At 42.4% G+C, this 21,557-nt stretch overlaps 1 protein-coding gene and 1 long non-coding RNA gene across 2 annotated transcripts in view; one reads left to right on the top strand and one right to left on the bottom strand.

Annotated features, from left to right (window-relative positions):
• Mirr (iroquois-class homeodomain protein mirror) overlaps positions 1–4,703 on the bottom strand; it is a 29,775-nt gene extending 25,072 nt beyond the window's left edge. Inside the window, exon 1 of the mRNA XM_070312975.1 lies at positions 2,830–4,703. Within this exon, the coding sequence (XP_070169076.1) occupies positions 2,830–2,868 (39 nt within the window). The 5' untranslated portion in view covers positions 2,869–4,703. The remainder of the gene's footprint in view (positions 1–2,829) is intronic.
• The window catches only part of LOC138942647 (uncharacterized), a 273,249-nt gene that overhangs the window by 210,999 nt on the left and 40,693 nt on the right, over positions 1–21,557 (top strand). The gene's annotated exons all lie outside the window — the stretch shown is intronic.

Here is a 21,557-nt window from a genome sequence, read left to right as displayed (position 1 = left end):
ACGAATACAAGTTTGGAATCGTCGCGATGATAAATTTACATGTCCGTTTAGTGCCACCGGTTTACTATTTCCGCAACGTCAACTTGTGGATTACATCATCGATACACGATACAATTATCAAGATCAACGCAATGTAATAAGTCGTTCTTAATTATAAAGCTATTTTAAGAGGATCATTGTACAGGTTACATAATTTCAATAAATTTATGATATATTTTTGTCATATATCTCAAGAGCTTTCTAAAGGAAAAATTTTCTCTTCCGATTATAACTGTTATCGATATATTTTATGAAACTGTTGTGAAATATATAATGCGCGCGTGAAACGATAAATAATTGAAAGGGGGGAAAAAAAAAGGATCGCTTCGTTGCGAGTGTGTGATAGTTATTGTGTCCAACGACTCACTCATATCGGAAGTATGTCGATGATAAATGTGCGCTGACTACCTAATAATTATTTCTCTCTTTTTTTTTTTTTTTTTTGGTTCTCTAACCGCGCTATAAGTGGAGTAACGCTTACCGATAACGGACCGTTCAATTTTATCTAGCACTTTAACGACATACTACGTATAAAGTACTTGTAACGTGTTTTGCGCGCCGGCATTTCTTCATATCTTCGATATTCCTTTTACTTGCACTCATTTGTGTCAACAACATTCGCCACGCGTAGTTTTTCTCAAACGGCAATGTCTCGACAAATTTCATATACATCGAAAAAAAAAGAGAGAGAGATTTATTCCAACATCTACATATGACAGATGGAAAGAGGAAAATGTTGTCGTACGCGCGCACACACACATATACGCGCGCATCAACTTTTCGAGACACGGTTGAAACGCAACGGCAAATGCGACGGCACCTATTATGACAAAAACCTTCGTTGTTAGTAAGACAAGATAATTATTCCGCCGAACGCTCGGCTCTTCGATCATTTAGGCGTGGCAACACATGTTCTCAGTTCAGCGCTACGCGCGGCATATATGCACACGGAGAGAGGTATATATACCTATATGCAGCGTGTCAGGACACGTGGTACGGTACCTCTCAGCCTTGCCAACGGCTATTCATTTTCGCGACCCTCTCCTCCCCCTCTCTCTCTCTCTCTCTTGCCACCGCGAGATTCTTCCCCCTACAAATTATTCGATACGCCTTGCGAAAACGGGTTAACGACACGTCGCACGCATCGTAATTTCGAATGACGAGAATTATTTATAACGAGGGCGTTTTAAACACAGTTCGCGCAAGCGTGCGACATTAGCCAATCGTAATTTCTGCAGACGACAACGCTGTTAACCGGGCAAAGTTGCTTTGTAATCGCTCCGACAATGTTTCACTTTGTCCATATCATAGTCAGTAATAAGGATATTTGTCGTGTTAGGTACACGGATGTATATGATGTTTGAGTGCAAAACCATATATGTATATATTACTTAACTACTTAATACTTAATACTATTTAATCATTAATTGCATTTTACTACTCAAACAAGCTCAATTAAGGCTTTGAATAGACAATAGAGATTGCATGGAGAAAAAAGGCGGTTCGAAGCATCGTTAAAACATACAAAGATGAGAGAAAGCACGACAGCAAACTATACATGTATAAAGATATATTGTATTGCTAAACATATAAATTCATTCTTTTTTAATTTTATTAATGTAAGAGACTTCAATATATTCTTTTTTTTTATATATTCTTTTTTTTTATCAGCGTAATAAAATATATCGTCAACAAATGTGATTTAGCAAATCGTAGACGAATTTATTGCAAGCCAAGTATAAATAATATCGCGACCGCATATCGACCGCATGTAACTTGTGTGCACAAAAAAGATTTACAATGTTTTTCAGATTCGATATTCCTGGTTGGAATAGACTTTTAATCACTTCGGCGCGAAATAAAACAGAATTGTCTATCTAAAAATGGACATTCGCGAAAGCTTGAGCTACACGTTATTTTTAATTATTAATTGTGCACTAAACGAGATTAGTTTTACAAATCGGGAAAGAACAAAAGTCAAATTACAAGTATACTTAATAATGTTAACAGTATAGTTGATTTAAATTAATTCGCTAATAACTAGTTCCGCGATGCGGAACGGGTTTAAACTAATACACGATTCTTTGCTGATTCAATTGATTATCTCGTGCAATTAAAAGAATGACACGACATGTCGGGTAAACGATACAAACGCGCAATAAATAATTCGCGGTCGAAAAAAAAAAGATCAATTTCCTATGTCACGTTGTTTTTAAAACAAAACATTAAATGCGCAGACAAATATATACGGTGTTTCGTATGGCGCACTATTTATAGGATACGAATTCACTTATCTCTCGGATAATTCATAATCTCGATTTCTGTTTTTCTTGTTTGAAATATACGCGCGGCCGCTGTGTAAAATATGTAATTTTTGACAACGGTATACGAATAAAGCCGAACTAAAAGGTTTGGCTCGAAAAGTGTAAAAATGGAAATCGCCGGCATTAGCAACGTGATCTCTGACATTACAACCGTGTCCCCGATTTATCTATTCGCTTACGCGTCTCCTAATCGTCGATTTACCGTATCGATCTTATCATGGAATCACTCGCGTCGACCGAAGATATTCCATTCGAAATCTCGCGGCAAATGTTAATACGCGCGCGTCCTACTTGGGAGGATCCTAATTGAATTTTCGCGCAATGAGCGTCGCGTGTTCGCGCTAATGTCAAACTCGGCACGATTACGATAGAAGTTTGACAGAAGAAGCTATAACATTCCGAGCTCGTGATCTTTTTTACTCGCGCGTGCGATTTCGGTTCGCGATCGAGCTGAGCGCTCTCTCACCTGTAGATTTGGCGATCCTCGAAAAGAGAACTGTGACATGATGCGTCGGCCGCTCAGGGCCGTGATGGTCGGGCGCCGCTACGCGATCATCGTTCCAAGAGTCCGCGGCATTCGCTGAATCCCGTCATCTCCCGACGCTTCCCTGTCACTTTCGTCGGATCCTCCGTGCACTCTTTCGCTCTCTACTTCATCGGCGAGAGGTCTCGCGTCACGCGCCACCCCCAGCGAGGGTGCTACTCGCGCCGGCGACGACACTCCCGCGCGTCCCGTCGTCGCGACCCGGTGCCCGGCTGCGCGCTATCCCGTCGCAATCGCTGACGGTCCGTTGCTGGCATATGCACACTCGGGACACTGTCAACACGCGCGGGAACAAGTTGATCGCGGTGTCGCAGTTCTCAGTCTTCCGTAGTACGCTTACGCGCGTATCGGACACACACTCGAGAGGATCGACTAAAGCCGCCCGAACGTCGACACGGTCCGCGTGCACTCCGAGGTCACACTCGCGTCGAGTCGAAGGGGGTCACGGCGCGCCGAGGGTCCCTCCCGGAGAAAGAGTGCGAGCCACCGACCGGACGCGCACCACGAGTCGCGCTATATCCCCGGTGTCGCGGGGAGGGAACAAAAAAAAAGCAAAGGTCGGAGGGCACGCGCAGCGCGCGACGCTGCGATACTTGTGTAGCGCGCGCGATGCGGTTAGTCGCGGCGGCTAGTTCACTTCGGTTGATCCGATCGACGCGCCAGCTATGATCGGTCGCGACTATCCTCCGAATCGTCGTTTCTTTTCGACGGAATCCAGTCCTCCGCTTAGCGGATAGGAAGGCGGAGGTACGCGAGTGCGAGCGAGACGGCCGTGGCGGGTGGGAGCGAGAAGGGTAGACGGGATAGAGGGAGCGTGGGACGGGGAGGCGAGAGAAGGGAGAGGGAGAAAGATGGAGAAATAGAGCGATAGGTAGGTTGAGCGCGCGAGAGTGTCGGTGGGACACCGCTGAAAAAGGAGAGGAATGAGCGGAGGAGGAGAGCGAGGGAGAGAGGTAGAGCGAGAGGGAGAACGGGAGAGTGGCGACGAGGACGACGCTGAATCACGCGCGCACCGGCCGTCTCTTTTTATCCCCTCGCAGCCGGTCCTTCCACGCAGCCGGTCGCCAGCCGACGGCCTGCGCAATCACGCGCTCGGAATTCGCGAAAGAGCGGCGCGCGCGCTTGTCTTCTTATTCTTATGTTAGCTTTCTCTCCTCTTCCTCTCGCCGCGCCCGATGCGCGTACCTGCCGATTTGCCGCGGCTCCTGTCGTGGCGCTACCGATCGCGCGCGCTCCGCGAAAGCGCCAAGTACGAACTGACGGCGGTGCGTGTTTGCCTCGTGCAACACGCCGGCTGGTTAGCTCCCGACGCAAGATCCTACATGGGACCAGACCTTGTCTGTGTTATACCCGTTTTGTCCCTTTCCTTTCTATCTCGTTCTCTCTCTCTCTCTCTCTCTCTCTCTCTCTCTTTCTTTCTCACTCCTTGTCCGTAAGACCCCCTCCTTTTTTCCGAGCGATGCCCAACTGTATCAAAATCCAATCGAGCGTTTTCTATCCGTTATCTCGACGTGCACTTGGACGCGACTGTCACTGGAGAAAATAACTTTGCTCCACATTCACCCAAACGCGATGAGCACTGCCCGTTTCGTTGCCCAGCGCGCGTCCCCCTCGCTCGCGGAACAACACGACGCGGCCCCCTGCAAGTTACTCGCGAGATTCCGCGAGATGACGGTTGATTGCCGTGTCGTAGAAGGAGGCGACGGGTACACGGTGCCGATGGCGCTGGCGGGTAGAGTAACGATAGTATCGCGCTAGTGGTGGTGGCCCGATGACGAGAGAAACGGCTCCGACGAGAGAACTCTCTCTCGCCACTGACGGTGGTGGTGGTGGTGGTATTTGGTGGTGGCAGAGTCGTCGCCGTGGTTCTTTTCCTTCCGCGGAAAGGGGGACGATTTTTGCGAGATGGTTTGCCGTCGGCGAGACGGGTGGGAGGGTCCAGGTCGACGTGGCGGGCGATTTGGTGGGGGTTACGGGCACCACCTCTGCCACACGCTCTCCCGACGGTCGCCGACAATCTTCTGTCGTACCCCCCGCGCGCGCGAATTCGTTGGCAACGCGTAGCTTCTCTCGTATTAGCGCGCCGTGTGTAGCGCGTCGTGCGTGGCACTCTTCTCTTCCCGCGCGGATACCCGTCGTAGGCATTCCCCTACGTGTGTCTCTCCTCGTCGAACGGAGCCTCGGCGGTTAGCGTCGGCAAACGCGACAATAAAATATGGTGAGTCGCCCGTGGGGCGCTCGCGTTCTCTCCCTGCGTTCTCCCCTCCCCCTCGCCGCACGGGCGAGTCGGGGTCTCTTCCGTCCTTTCCTCTTTCAGTTTTTCGCCTCTCGCTCGTTCGCGCAACGGCCGGAATAGCTCGCCCTCGCTCGTGACGCCCCACCGTAGTCGCTTTCTTCCCTCTTCGTTCTCGGCTTTCGTTCGCATGGAGGGGATGGGTTGAACGAGACGGTCGGGGGACGCGACCGGCCGAGATGCTGCCACGCTCCGATATATGGTGGGGCGAGAAGAGTGAGCAGTTGGCAGAGAGGGCGAACGCGAAGGGGGAAATAACGGGGGGGGGGGTAGGTGGATTGGGAGGCACGGAGGCAGAAACTACACGACAATTTTAGTTCGATAGATCCCGAAGTTTAGCCTCGGCGGCGCTGCTTTACTTGCCGCTGACTTCTTCCCGGTAGTTTGTTCGTTGCCCTCTCTCCCGCCGACTGATTCTCCACCACTTCCTCCTCCTCCTTCTCCACCTCGGACACGACCGCACACTCCGATCCGTGTCTCCCACCATCGTCGTCTTCTTTCTTTCTCTTTTTCACCGCTACCTCTTTCTTCTTCTCCTCCTCCTCCTCCTCCTTCACGCTAGGACAAGATCGCCGGCTACTTCGTACCCCTACCTGCTTCGTGCTCGGCGTTAGCTCCGATACCGCGCACTCCTTATTCCACGCACTACGCGACACTTGACTACGCCAACTCGCCTCTTTCTCTTTCCTTATTGGTGTGTCTCTACATTCCCGTCTCTTTCTCTCGCTTCCTCTCTTCCCTCGTCCGTCCGTCTCTCTCATTTCCATCTGTGTGTCGTTCACGGTCTCGTTCCCACCTCGTCTGTCTCTCTCGCGCTCATTTACATCGTACGAAATGCACGATCGTCACTCCAGCGAGTGTATTACACGAACGCGTTTACGCCGCGTACTACGCTCGTTCCGACAGTTTAACGTAACAATGTCGCGCGAACGTTTCGTCGCACGCGTCCCGAGCGTCGATCATCTCGTCAGAGTCTGTTAGATTTTGTTACGGGATTCTGCAATCTTTACTATCTCTGCTTGGATCGATCAGCGAAAGGACGAGTATTTTTTTTTCCAATACTATTTAATCAAATTTTGGCTATCCAAACGAAAGATAATTGTACACCTTGTGATAGTAAGTTTTGCGAACGGTCGCCAGCGTGTGACGATTGCGGCGACGGCGATAGGGATCTCGGTCGTGGGTCGTCTCGCGAGGATGCTTTGCGCAGTTCTTTCGAAGAGACTCTCCTCTCCTCGCGCGTACTTGTCACTCTCTTAGCGAGACCGCCGTCGAAATGGGCGGATAGGGGGCGGTTGAAGGTGGCGGATCGCGGAAGTATATCCCATTGTCCACGCTGGTGGGGGGGGGGGGGGGAAGGGCGGAAAGGCGCACCTGGATGAGAAAAAGAGATGCACCGATGTATTTTTCGCCAACTGATCGACGATCGCGCGCGCAATCTACGCACACACGCTCACCTGGTGGCAACCGGATATATCTTGGCGACGAGCGCGCGCACGCACACACGTGCGCCAACCGAATGTCAGTGAGTATTGGTGAGCCGGCGCGGCGGGTGAGAGAGACATCGGATAAATTGTCCCCTTCCATACTTCTTTTGCCTCCCCTCTAACGTCACCATGGTGGGTGCGGAGCTCGGCTTTTTTCCCCTCCGTGGGCGCGGACTAACCTCGCCCCGCCTCCTCCGGTCTCCTTCGTCCTCGCCTCTCTTTTCCCCCTCGACGAGGTGATTGTGTTGCGTAGCACGGTGAGAGTGACTACCACTGAAACTCGTAACGCCGTCGCCTCTCTCTTCTTGTCGTCACCTCTCGACCGTACGTGCACGGCACGCCGAGTTGCTACCTCGCGTTCTCACTCGCCGGCAGAGCGACGGAGGTGCTCGTCGACGAGGGAGCGAGATCGAGCCGACGACGCGACGGACTTGGGACCCGGAGCGACCGAGAGCGAGGGACCGAAGAACGACGAAGGGTCGGCGGGTTGGACGACAAGGAGGTTGGGGGGGAGGGGGGGGGAGGGGTGCAGAACCGAGATGTGAAACATTAGTGTACCGTTTGTTAACACCGCGGTCTACACACAATCGCGCGCAAACTCTCCCTCTCCGCGTCCGGCTTTCGCCCTCCTCCTTTCCTTCGCGCTTTCTTTAAGAGGGCGTTGCTGCTCGTGTGCGAGCGCCTTCCTTCTTCGCGAGTGCATCGCGAAATGCCGACACGTAGGAAGTCTCCCTCTCGTCCGCGCGTTCTCTCCTTCGCCCTTCAACTTCATCTTCATCTCGCCCCTTCGTCTGTTCTTACGATGCTGATTTTCCGCGAATGCAACGTCAAATTTGTCGACGTTGCACAGACATTGCGCAGCGTAATAGTCGTAGTCGCTTTAAACTGCGACTCTGAGAATTAAGCTGTCTCTCGATATTGGATTTTGTGCGTGCGCGTGCCGATCATGAGAAATCGAACGTCTTCGATTTTGGAATGGTATTTGTGGTGATGACGACGGAGGATGCAGCGCGATGATAGCCGTTTGTCTTATAACGATGTCATCATCGTCGTGTCAAGTTATCGACGATAAATCAAGATAACGATATCGATGTCGCGGGAAACTCCATCTTCCCCGACGATAAAAAGCGAGATAGTGTGATGCGACAACTCCCCCCGAGTGCTGCGCATCCGTTTTGTGACAGAAAATTACTGAAATATTTGTCAAGTGATTCGCAATTGCGGAAATTTCAATTCCATATGAGATTCTGTTATTTCGATAAGCTTGTTCTATCTTGGAAAAGTGACGGTAACACCTAGGCTTCTTTATCTAGATTCTTCTGTTTCGAAAAAAGTGATCATTATATTTAGAATCCCTTTTAAACCCCTTTTTGTCGCGCGCGTATGTGTATGTGGGTTGCGATAGTTAATTTAATTTGAAACTTATCAATCACGATGCGCGCACGTTGCTCGTTGAATTTTATGGCTGTAGATATCTTTTCGTATGTCTTAATCATTCAATAAGATTCGTAATACATTATAATAATATAATCAACAGTTTCAAATTTATCATCAATGTGCATTAAAGGGAATAGGTATGAGATCATCTTAAATTTAATAATATTTTTCATACACACACACACACACACACACATATACATACTTATACAAATTCGATAGAAATTATTTTGTACAAATGTCAGATTATATGCGTACAAACGACTCGCCGCTCTTAAACAATCGAAAGGCTCGCGAACGCATAATTCGCGTAATATAGACGTTAAGTGGTACGTTTGACAATTTGCCAGAGTAGAATGTTAGATCGCGATGTGTATCGGCGATGCACGCAAATGTGTAAAACACATTACGACACGTCGTATCGTAGATGACACGATACATGCGTGTAAAATGGTCGGGTTCTCCCCGCGCTCCTCGTCCCTCTCCTCCCTTTCACACGCGAATTGCCGAACCGACAAGCGCGAGCTGAATAAAGAAAAAAGAGTTATCAGAGTCTTGGCAATAACCTGCAATTATAGATCGCGCGCAATAAGTAAAAAGTGTGCACGTAATACCGAAGCAAAAAAAGGGACTCGTCGTGCTCGATGTCGCGCGAGCAAACCGCATGTTGCGTTCGCGATCTCGCGCGACTCGCAATTATTTGCAACGGATATATATCGCTGTTCCCCCTATTCCCCGATCCTTTAGGATGATAGATAACAAAGGATTGCGAAACCTGAAATAAAGGGAGACCGATTACCAGCTATCCAATTCAATTACGATTACGCGTTCCACATGTAAACATACAATCAATCGTACGAAATACGTAGATGTATGAATACTCCTTCTCTATCTTCCCCTATTTTACGTCCTTTTTGATGCTTAAGTCGATTCCACACAATATAGTCAATATACACCAATATTGACCAATATGATAATGATATTGATCATATCATGTGTATGTATTACATATGGCCAATTGACAATTACATATTATCTTTAAAGCAAATGTTGTCTAACATTGGTGCGTATTGTTCATGTCGTGTGGAGCCGATTTTACACGAGTATATAGGTATTTATTATAATTCGATATATGTACCTGGGGATTAAAAATAAAAAATATCTTTTACATTATTATCATATAACTTCCTGTATACAAGATCTTTAAAGCGGATGTTACTTCATTCGGGGGGATAAATTACATTCGATCAAGCTGACCATGCTTCTACTGGGGGACCCCCCATATTCGATATTCTCTTATACAGACGTCGTTCCATGGTTCAGAATGAGACCACGGACGACAATTCGAAATGTTCGATGAAATTAGTTACGGGCAAGGTCGTCGAAACTGTCGGGCAGGTGGCAGCACGACTCGACACAAAGGACGGTTATAGACCCATCTCGTTGGTATCCGCGGCGGAGTAAGAAAAGTGGGGAGCTAGCGTGTTGTTATACTAGAGAGATCCGGTAGAAGGGGGTGCCGCGTCGTGGCCATTCGGCGGCGGCCACCCCCCGTCTCTGCTCTCGACGCGGATATCTCACGGCGGCGGGGGGAGGGGGGGGGGAGGAGATCCTCTCGACGGTGTGCGCAGCACGGTTGTCACCGTGTTGAATTATCCGCACGGGGGGATCCTACGAGCGAGACGATTCTAATGCCCGGTGCAACGAGGAAAGAATCACGGACGGGTTTATTCCGTTCTCCGGCAGAGTGCGCGCGCGTTATATTTTGCGTTAATTCTTTCCGGTTTTTTTTTTTAAAAAGCGAGTTTTTTTTCGCGTCGATTAAGAAACAAGCCGCGAAACGTCTGATTTTTCTCGTAGCGCGTATTGTACGATCCAAAAACCTTATCGAGCTGTATGCGAATAGTTCGTGAAATTATTTTCTATTCCCAGATTATTAGAGAAAGGGAGAATAGACGGACGGCACTGATACTAACTACTACTCTCTCAGAAAATTCAACAATCGATATTTTAGACGTTTATATATATATATTTTTTTTTTATATATATTTACATAAATAATAGCACGTTGAGCCCGTCGAGAAGCGCGCTCCGCTCAAGTCGAGCATAAGATTAATGTTGCTTTTCTCATGACACGGGACTGTTTCGTTGTAATGAAACGGTGGTTAACACAAGGTTTTCCCGGCCCGACACAATGACTCTCCGGATAAACTTTTATTAAGACCGCTCGTCTAGTGTAATAGCACGCTGAGCAGACCTACCGCACGGCTCCACCTCATAAATCAAGAGCGTTGCTGATGGTGTTGAGACACGGGAGAGAAGCCGTGGGAGCAAGGCGAGGAGTACTACTTACAGAGTAAAGTGGATAGAAGAGGCTAGTATAAACTTAAGTGATTAATCTCGCGCGAATTGATAACGCTCCCCTCGCTCTCTCGCGCGCCCTCCCATAAATTACATTATAAGGAGCCGCGCGGTATAATTAATACGCCACTCACGGCATAAGCCTGCCTCCGTTACGACAGGGTGGACCGCGATACTTGTGCGCGCCATTGTACGCGATACACGTATATAAAAACTTGCATTATAGACAAGGTGAAATGTTTGTCCACGCTATAAGACTCGGTTTTTTATAGTCTACTAAATAGTAATCAATCGCTCATCTAAGTCTTACATTCTTCAAGATTTAGATGTAGGATAACAATAGTATATGTATATTATATATATAAATATTATTGTTATATACAGCATGATTTCTTACGTATAGTGTATATAAATTTTATTCCTCCTCGTATAAAAAAAATATTTTAAATGTAATATATATATATATATAACTTATTTATTTGTATATATATATATATAGAATGTTTTCAGTTTAAATGATTTAACTTAAAATATGAACTTATGGAATCTTAAAAAATAAGTAAGAAAATTCATCTCTAAAGATATATCTGCAAACGCCTTGTTAAAGAGATATTAATATCTAAATATTTTAAATATGGATTTTTTTTTAAATTATTGTCAAGTAGTAGTAAAAAAAATTAATAATGTTTCAACTATTTTATTATTAGAAAAAATAAAAATTCTAAGATAATTATAAATTTTGTTAAAATTAATTGCCTTAATTACGAAGACAAGCTTAGGATCTTTTTTTCACAACATTAGTGACTCAGCGGAACTAAATAGCTGTAATTGTTTGAATGATCTTTATTCATCAAAAAATTACGCAGCAGGACAGCATTAGCATATCTATTATAAAAACTATACGCAAATATACGACATATTACGTTACAGTAAATGTGAGATATAATTATGTTCATTTCACATAAGTATCGAACAAACTGAGGAATATCTCTTAGTGATATATATAATATTCGTATACGATTTTCGTAATGCGATAATTGATGTTTATACAATTACAAGTTTCGCATATTAATAGCCGTATAATAATTCATAGCTTTAGATGTCGGTATCTCTTAAATAAGAGATTCGCAGGCATATATGGTATTTCTAGAGATATTTTCACACTTGTTTTAAAATCTTAAATCCATATTTTCAATTAAAACGTTTAATTCTCAAACCCCTGTACGTATACATAAAAAAATTTTTGTTTTAATTAAATAATACACTACATATAAGAGAATAGTTTACTTACATGAAAAATAATGACGATATTATTATCGATATTTATTTCACGAATGTCTCTCGTGTATGTGCGTGCATATATCTGTACAACGTTCGATAAGATCAATCTATACCCAGGACGAATGACAGGCATTATAATCGCTCCAAGTATGTATCAGCAATCATCGGCCGTTATCACCGGCGGACAGAGTGCTCGTCCATGTTTCGAAGCAGATCAAACATCGAGTAGACAGATAGATACGCGATATCTTCAAAGGATTTTGGCCGACACTTTGTCGACGTATCCGCGATAATCGTGAAATCTTGCACGGGCAAATATGTCAGAGCAAAAATATCCTAATATTGGGCATCGCATTAATTACATTACCTAACATATCGGATCGGATATAAAGATCGAAAGACCAAGGTTCGATTTTAAATACCTCGATATAAGGTAAGAACATTCATATACACGCAATTGTAAAGATATCCGCAGTTGAACGGATATAAACGGGTACAAGTATATTTACTTGCAACTTTTTCCCCATTATTAGAAGCGAATAACAATCTGACGAATTTGCGATGATTCATAAACACGTTCTTTAAATGACAACTTTCGCAAGTGTTGAGGTAAAAAGATTTTAGCATCTGAGAAGTCTTCGACATTAATGGTCCATGTTCCGAGATATCCATGGCCGGCGCCATCATGGCCGATCTTCGAGAAGGGTCCGAGGATGCACCTTGTCGCGCGGCAACATGAAAGATTTATCGCGTTGGATGTCGTAGTTAGATCCACCCATGAGTTTCAACCGTGTATGTCGTCGTTATACGTGTGCGAGAGGCTCGTAAAAAGTGCCGTAGTTAGATCCGTGTGATGAATACGTGACACCGCGCTCCTAACTATATGTGAGAACCCTAAAGAGAACTACGTTTAGATGAGAGAGCGGCGGTTCTTCCTCAAAAAAAGAAAAAAAAAGAAGAAGAAGAGAAGAACGCTGCCGCCATTCATTAATTAAACGAAGCGCGAGATTTCCAACCCTCTCCCAGCTATCCCCTTATTCGTCGCTCAGCTTGTCTTTGTGCAGGCCGGCCCTCACCAATCCTGCGGACGATCTAAAGAAGCCGCTCCAACGATCGTCCGTTAGAAAGTCGATCAACCGATTCGTAAAGCCGTCAAAGTGTCGACTCTCGTCTTCCAATCGAGAAACGAATGTAGGGTCGCGCGAGAAAGACCACAGTCTCACAGAGATTTGCTTGATAAAGTGTACAATTTGATGATTATCTTTTCACTTTTTCACGATTTTAATTTCTGAAATAATAATTAAAACGAGTGTCTCATAATTCATGGGTAAAATTTTATTATAAACATATTACACTAATATAGCGAACTACTTTGATATAAATATGGAACGCGAGAGGTACGCACGCGACAGGATTGAAATAACAATTCATCATTCGTTGTAGACAGGTACGATTTTCTTTTGAATTTGTTTGATCCACCCAGCTGATGGATTGTGATTGAAAGACCGATCAACGAATTTACGCGGGCGTGTCAATCAATCGTGATTGTTTCACGTGTATCGTCGAACAAAAGCGAGTCATGCGTTAATGATCGCTTCGTCTCGTTCTCGATTGTTATATTGTTTTACGTCAAGTTAATACACTTGGTCCAAAAACGTCACTCTTTAAACCGATCAATCGAATTTGTATATTTTTTTTTATTTTTTTATATTTGTGATAAACTTTCTCGCGCATGTTTTGCTATCCGAGTAAATTTTGTTTTAATTTTCAACCTCAATTTTCGTACATTTATGGATTGTAGAAGATGTCGATAAGTTAAATTTATATAAAATTATTGAATTCTTATTTTATACCTTAAATAAATAATAAACGAACAGAATGTCTTAGAGTTGTTAGAGATTTAAAAGAAAAGCTTTCAGCGAAAAAAGTTTGATAGATTATAGATTAAATAATTATTAATATTTTGCAATATTATAAAATTAAATATTCTTTAATAGTATAAAATAAAATAAAAATTATAGTATTAATAAAATAATTAATAAAAAGATTTATAGATTAAATAGTTTCAAAAAGAGGGTGGATTAAGTGATTGATTAAAGTATCAAAGTAGATGTTAGATTGAGAATTGAAATCGAAAGTAGAAGAAAAATTTTGACTCGTGATCTTATCGATATTTTGATACAAAAATGCACAGCACGTTTCCGAGTATTGTTACAAAAAAAAAAACAAAAAAAAACGAGGTTGTATAATCGACGACCGCAGCCGGTGGTTTAAGGGGAGCGATAAGACTCCTTCAAAGACAAGTTATGCATATACTAATTATAAGCTTTTATCTAGAAACCTGTATGCTGGCATGTACGAGAATTAGCACTCTAGTCCGAACGCGTTTGTTTATTATAAAGTTGACATTGGCAGAGTTGCGCTTTTCGCGCAATTATTGCCAGAAAAACGTTGCTCTTAAATTCAACAAATGTCGCGTGAATTTCTATTATCGGTAAAACGATACACATGCGCCTATTTTTTTTTTTTTTTTTATGTTCTCAAAGTCCACGCTAATGGACTTGCAATGTTCAAAGTTTTTTCTCCCGACTTGTCTCCCCGCAAGGCAACATGCAATTATGACTTAATTAATAATTATTTCTGTCTAGTTTAACAATGCAAAGCGTTATACAATCACACTTCTTTTGTATTTTATACAAATGTATGCATATATATAAAATTTAACGATATAGGAGGATCCTGAACATAATTTTAAATTTGTTCTCTTTTATTATTCGGCAAAAAAATTGTTCGCTCTTTGAATGTGAACGTAATTAAAAGGTCGCTATTTACATAATATGCAAAGTATATACTTCATAGGAAGGCGATGAACATGCGGCGAGACCACTTCCACAACATGTCGGCGGCGATCTTGCCAAATATCCGAAGCAATTAAACACGTTCATTGTGTGCGGTATCGATCTGCATCAGGTGGTATATGGCTTCTGACAAGCGGGTGCCCCTCCCCCCCTCCTCCCCCTTTCCTCTATCGTTCCCGCCATTAAACGGCAATTATAGATAATTGCGCGAGTTTGCATCCGTCTGATAACAAAGCAACTATCGTTTCCTGTTGAGTCGCTCTTTATTGAAGTCGGCTAAAGACTTATTTTATATTCATACGCAAAACAGCGTGTCGAAAGAGAGAGAGAGAGAGAGAGAGAGAGAGAGAGAGAGAGAGAGAGAGAGACCAATTCTATCGATCGCGATCTCTTGAGAAAAGCTTATAACAAAGTTTGATATCTCGGTAATCTTGCGCTCTAAATGGATATACATATTTATGAAGCGGATTTTAAAAACATCACCATCGTGCAATATTATTTTTTCAACGTCACCTAATGCAATTCATCGTTGAGAAAATGGGTACGATATTATATATATTCAGGTTATATATAATTATACATATATTATAGAATGCCGCTCTAAGCTTATCATTTTTCTCTTTTTTAATAGCGATTTTCGGATCCACATCTACACCTATATTTTAACAGCTCGATCAAACTTTCTTTTCTATTTTCGATCTCAAATTTTAATATAACATCTACTTTGATTTCCTTTGTTAGATTTGTTTAATAAATTTATATTTAAATAAATCGAAACGAAGTCGAAGACTTTGATGTTGAAAATCCTTCCAATGCGATTTATTAATTATTTAAAGCCGTATAGTTTGGTCTCTTATTTGTATCGTCATCAGTTGTTTGAACATTATATCATATTTCTGAACAATCAATGACATGTAACTCCTTTTTTAACGGCTGGAATCGAAGGGAGGCTTATTGCGCTTGTCCGTAGTTTGCCATAGTGATCGTTGAGAGTCACAATTAAGTACAATTCTATTTATTTTTAAGCTTGTTCTTTTATGTGCGAATTTGCTTTTATAATACACGCTTTGATGTTTTATTTAATATTTCACAGCTGTTGATGATGGTCTAAATAAGTAATATACGATTTTAATCGCATAATTGCGATTGCTGAAAAATCGTGATGGCCTGAATTAAAATTTTCTTTCTATTTTCAACTTCAATGTTTTAAATGAATTTTAAAGGATTTCGATGAATTTAATTTATATAAAAATTGATATTTTATTTTGTACCTCTAACAAGCAATAAACGAACAGTTTTCCATTTATTGTTAGAGAGGTTTAAAAGAGAAGCTTTCTCGGTAATATTATAAATCAAATAGTTTAAAAAGAGTGAGATCTGATTAAAGTATTAAAATAGATATTAGATCGAAAACTGAGATTGAAAGTAGAAGAACAATTTCTATTCGAGAAGAACAGTGTGGCGGACAACGGGCGGGATGTTGATAACCGAATCCATGCGGTGGACCATTGGTACCCCCGTGATAGCATTACCCCATGATGCGATAACTTCACCACTCCCAGCTGCCGTAGAGGTATGGTTTCTCTCAGGTGAGTTTTTCTCACCTGGTGCACCGAGGGATCCGTTCGTCCAACCAGGTCGCGCCGGTGGTCGGGCCCATAGGCCAATCCCCGCTGATAATCAGTGGTCCAGAGCCACAGCCTCTTCTCCCTATCTCGCTCTCCTTTCTTCTTCTTCCTCTCGTCTATTCCGGCTGCCCACCCTCTTCCACTCTGTCTCCTTGTCTTTCTTCTTGAACGAGATTCTCCGTGTCCTCCTCTTCCTCGCGTACCTCATTAGTATCTCCTACTCCTTCGACGAGACGCCGTACTCTGGTCCTTATATCAACGACGCGTAGGAAAAGGGAGAGAAACTCCCCTTTCCTCCTTTGGCCCATACGCCGAAGTAACGCCCCTTTCTGATACCTGGTCATGTTTCATTATTTTCCCTTGGAATCATTAAAGCAGCCGAGTCATCTCCCTCCTAAGAGGCGCGGACTGGACTCCCAACGGCCCACCTCCGTGTCCCGGAGGAGATTAAACGCACACCACCATAGAGCACGTACGCATTAACATCCTCCGTCCTCTTCTCGCGCGTCTTTCATTTGTTTTTATTCCGTCCTCATCGTCGATCTTTTTTCGATCCACTGTTTCCTCCTACTCCTCGCGATGCGTTACTCTCTCTCTCTCTCTCTCTCTCTCTCTCTTTTTGTCTGTCTATCTCTCGTCTCGTTCATCCCTTTTTTTCTCTCTCTATCTCTTCCTGCCCTCTCTCACGTTCTCCTCTTTCCCTCTCAATCCCCTGGCAACTCGTCCGCGTTCCTTTCTCTCTTCCGTCTGCCTCCCAGCCTCTTTCCCTCTCTCGGTCACTCTTTTTAATTCCATATGGCGCAGTACGGTGCTGCCATCTACTACTTACGTGAACTATAAGCGTTTTTATACAATGCAACACTTGCATCGAGTGGTGATTACGATTTTATGAGAGCTGCGATTGTGGCCAAGAACTCTGGCAATATGAATGTTACGTGCGCGCATGCCGCGGTATAAGCATCTGTTGTTTCGAATCCATGCATATCTAGATACAATTTCAATTGCTCCATTAACTGTCATCGAAAAATAATGCATGATGATCAATCGTGCATCAATACTGCACGATCAATATTAATGACAAGCGAGAGAATTAAAAAAAAAAAAAAAATTTAAACAATTTTCTTTGGCAGACATTCGAAGTTATTTGAAGTTGCGGCAATTTTTGCTGCAACGAGCAAACGTAATTGCAATAAATTAACATAGACAGAGACATGATTTAAACAGCTTGTTTTAAGATTGCACACTCCGCTTATCCGCGCGATAAATCACACCGCGCGATAAACGTCAAGTGGAACAATGATTCAGTTTCTAAATCTTCTTTCCATCATTTTTTCATATTCTTTATCGAATTTAATTGACAATTTGTACAACCGCGTAAAACAGTGAGATATGATTGTATTCGCTCGGGGCGAAATAGTCACACACGCTAGAATAGGTGCCGACAGCTCCTCATGTTCATATATATATGTATATACGCGAGGTATAAAAATATATCATAGAATTCACTCATAAATCAAGCTCGCCGTAGGTTGCCATTTCACTGATAATAAATGCCAAAGCGGCCATTATGCTTTTAGCGATAAATGCCACCTTTCCCAATGCTTCTCTTATCAGCAATAAATTACTATGAGTACACGGCTGAGATTACCGCAACTGAGATCCAACGATATCGCCGCGTTAATGAGCAATGATTCTCGCCTCGTCGACGTGTTCGCTTCCCACGTACATTGTATGTGACTAGTAAAAAAGATGAAGCGCGCGTTAAACGAAAGATTTAAATAGTCATCGTGCTGCATTAATGTCGAAGAATCTGATATTCGTCGAATCTGCCACCAACTGACAATGAGTCGAAATTTGGCTCTTAATATCCACGTCAATTTTTTCATATTTATAAAAGAGAAGCTTTTTTTAGCAAAATTATATAGATTAAATAGTTTCAAAAAATAGTGATCTGACTGTTTAATAGAGTATGAATAAAAGAATAAGATAACAAAAATAAAATATAAGTAATAAAAAGATATAGATGTTAGATTGAAAATTAAAATTGCATTTAGGAGAAAAATTTTGATTTAGATTGCTATTCATTTATCATCTTTCACATTGAAGATATTAATCAAATTTTTCGCCGCGCGATTAATTAATGATACACGAGCGACCTCGCTCTCGTACCGCTCTTTAAGTGTGGAAAAAGTCGCCAAATTAATTTAAAGATTTTTAATGGCATGGATATGTGTGTGTTTATATTGCGATATTTCGCCACGGATTGCGCGTACGAGCGCAATAGTGCCGGTCGACAAATCGCAACATTACGTGCAGAAAACTATTATGCTGCCGCAAATAATTATAGCGGACGTAGGAACCGCCGAAAGGTGCAAAGTGTCATTAGGTCATTACCGCGTAATGCCGCGATGCGATCTCAACATTGTAGCGGGCTTTTAAAGCGGTCATTTGCACGATTATGGGCGTTCGTGTCGAGAGCGCTCAAGACACGAAATCGTCAAATTTTTTTTTTTTTTTTCTTTCATCACACGTCTACTGTACCAATTTGGACGAGAGTCGATCATCGAGCGTCATCACCTGCATTCTCAAGAAAGGAAAGTTACGAGCTTTTCAGTTGAAAAAAATTACAAATTCTTCGAACGGCAATACTTTGCACATTGCTTGCGTTGGAATAAATTTTGCGCACAAGGATATCGCAAATTAAGCTTCGCAGACGACGTTAATCGTAACTGTCTCAGCGACTGCATCTCGCTATATATGCAGATACAATGGTAAATTAAACGAAAGGAATCGACTTGCTAGCGTTAACCGTACGTTATTAGCGAAATCGTCCGCTCGCTCTCCGAGGGTATCGACGATCGCCAATTAAATGTAGATCTCGATAGACCGCGGTATGTGCCTTCTCTCCTCTGTCTCCAATGGCACCTCGTAGATCACTATCAACGCGAGACAAGGATCACACTCACGCGATAATTATTCCGATAGGTCCACGCGTAAACAGCTCAAACAGCATGAAAGCATTAGCGACGGAAGAATAAGATGAATCAAGCTCGATTGGCTTTCGAATGTGCGCAAAAGCCTGCTTAAACGGATTTCCGTTTATTAATCTTTAGTATTTCATTAATTATTATATAATTTTTAATTTATCATTATTTTTCAATTTAATACTAATTTTAATATAAATTCAATCATTTTAAAGAACACGTTTTTTACTCACATCCTTAAATTAATACCATAAATATAAGCATGCAATAAGTGTTAGTTTATTGACGTACCGCGAGTACTTCTATCGAAAAGTATTCCGAGAGAAAGTCGAAGAATACGAAGGATGAATTCCCATTCTCTTTTTCACACGACGAGATTTTGACCGAAACTTGGGCGTCAACTCGCTCAAGTTCATCTCGCTTCAGCCTCTCTTTTTTTTTTTTTTTTTTTTAGAACGCGACACGCGCATCACCAACGATTTCTTCTTACAAACTGCCTTACGCTCCGTTTCCATGCGACGTTATGTTTCCGTCGATGCGGAGTTTCCGGCGCGCACAACAGCCGGCAGTCTCGCCTCTTTTCCCCGAGCAAAGTTCAGACAAGTTTTACCTTCGCGCGTCTTACGACGTATATCTACGTGTACCATGCTCGCTGTCGAAACGTATTGTACAGTTTGTATGAACGTTTGAAGTTTTGCGACGGTACATCTCGCGCGCATCGCGGGATGCATCGAGAAAATGCCTACGAAACGATGCTTCCAACGCGTTTTGACATATCCTCTCCGATAATCGGCGATTATCATACCCAGGATACAGAGGGTATATTCGAGTCGAATTTTTTCTCCTACTTTCGATCTGAGTTTTCATTCTATAACGTCTACATTGATACTTTACACAGTCAAATTAGTTTTCTTTTTTAACTATTTAATTTATATCTGTGCCGAAAAAATTCTTCTTTTAAATCTTTAAATGTGGGAAACTATTCCTTTATTGTATGTTTATTCGAAGTATATATACAAAATAGAAGCTCAATTCCCATATAAATTAAACTCCTCGAAATTCTTTAGAATTCATAAATATAAGGTAATTGATATTAAAAATAAGAGCAAAGTTTCGACTCGGGTAATTCTAGATTAAGTTGATCTGGACGAAATAACGCAATGACAATTTTTACTGCGTATTTTTGCTCTGCTGACAATTTGTGCTAGAAATTTAAATTGTTATGTCAGTTTTATTCCAAGTTTCACCTTCTGGTAAATATCGTAGGTCTCAAAGTTACTTTGCGACGAAAACTTGAGATAATAATGCTTTCTCTCTTGTGTATATAAAGGCTGTTTCAAATAATCTCTCTTACGCCATTCGACCGAAAATTTCAACAATGAAGGTGTCAGGGGACATGTATTACTTATATAACAGAATTCTCGGAACCTTCCCCTGCGACGTGTTGTCTTAATGCGCAGAGAGAGAAAGAGAGAGAGAGAGAGAGAGAGAGAGAGTGCAAAAGTTTCATCGTAAAAGAGCGCCGGCGAAGAAGCTCGATGCTTCTGTGTTCGCAGCTCATCTCCGCTCTCGTCTTACGATCGTAATGGAAGGTGCGTAATATCGTAAATAAAATTCGACGTCGGTGTCACGTTGTATGAAAATTTCTTATCCATATGAAAAAAAAAATTGAGATCCGTGTCGAAGTTTTTCTCCCATTTTTGTTTTCTCAATTTTTAATCTAATCAAATATGTATTATATCTAATTAATATTTTAATCTACTTTGACATTTTAAGCAATTGTATTATCCTTTTTGGAACTATTTTATCTATAGTTTTGCCGAAACTTTTCTTTTTTATTCGTTTTCTTTATTGCTTTTGTAAAGTAAATCTATCAAAATCCTCTATAAAATCCATAAATGTAAGAAAATTAAGATCAAAAATAGGAATAAAATTTCGAATCGTGAAACCGAAACTCCAGGTTCTGCAAATTAATTCGTGCTATTATATAAAGATAATGTATCTCTTGTCTGTATGATTAATAATCGATAATAATAATAGAATTGATAATATCTTTAGTAGAATATAAGGAAAAAGAGATGCAAGCTTTCATATTATTTTCATTATTATCGTGTCCTTTCTCTTCTCTTTGCGAAATACGCGTAACAAATCTTTGATACGCTCGAAGATTGCACGAGGGTTCGGCGCGATCGCGGAAAAGGGAGAACCGCGAGCTCTATCCTTACAAGAATCTTACAAGTCATTTCCGTTTGTACTTTTTCCATACTCGCGTAGTAAGTACCACTAGCTTCCCGCTCTATATATCATCGCATTCGGATGCG

This window comes from Polyergus mexicanus, unplaced genomic scaffold (genome assembly GCF_030449975.1).
Source record: "Polyergus mexicanus isolate NDT 795.1 unplaced genomic scaffold, iyPolMexi1.0 SCAF_23, whole genome shotgun sequence".
NCBI classification, from domain to species: Eukaryota; Metazoa; Arthropoda; class Insecta; order Hymenoptera; family Formicidae; genus Polyergus; species Polyergus mexicanus.
The sequence above is the reverse complement of the archived record's forward strand: the minus strand, read 5'-3'. Positions and strand labels throughout refer to the sequence as shown.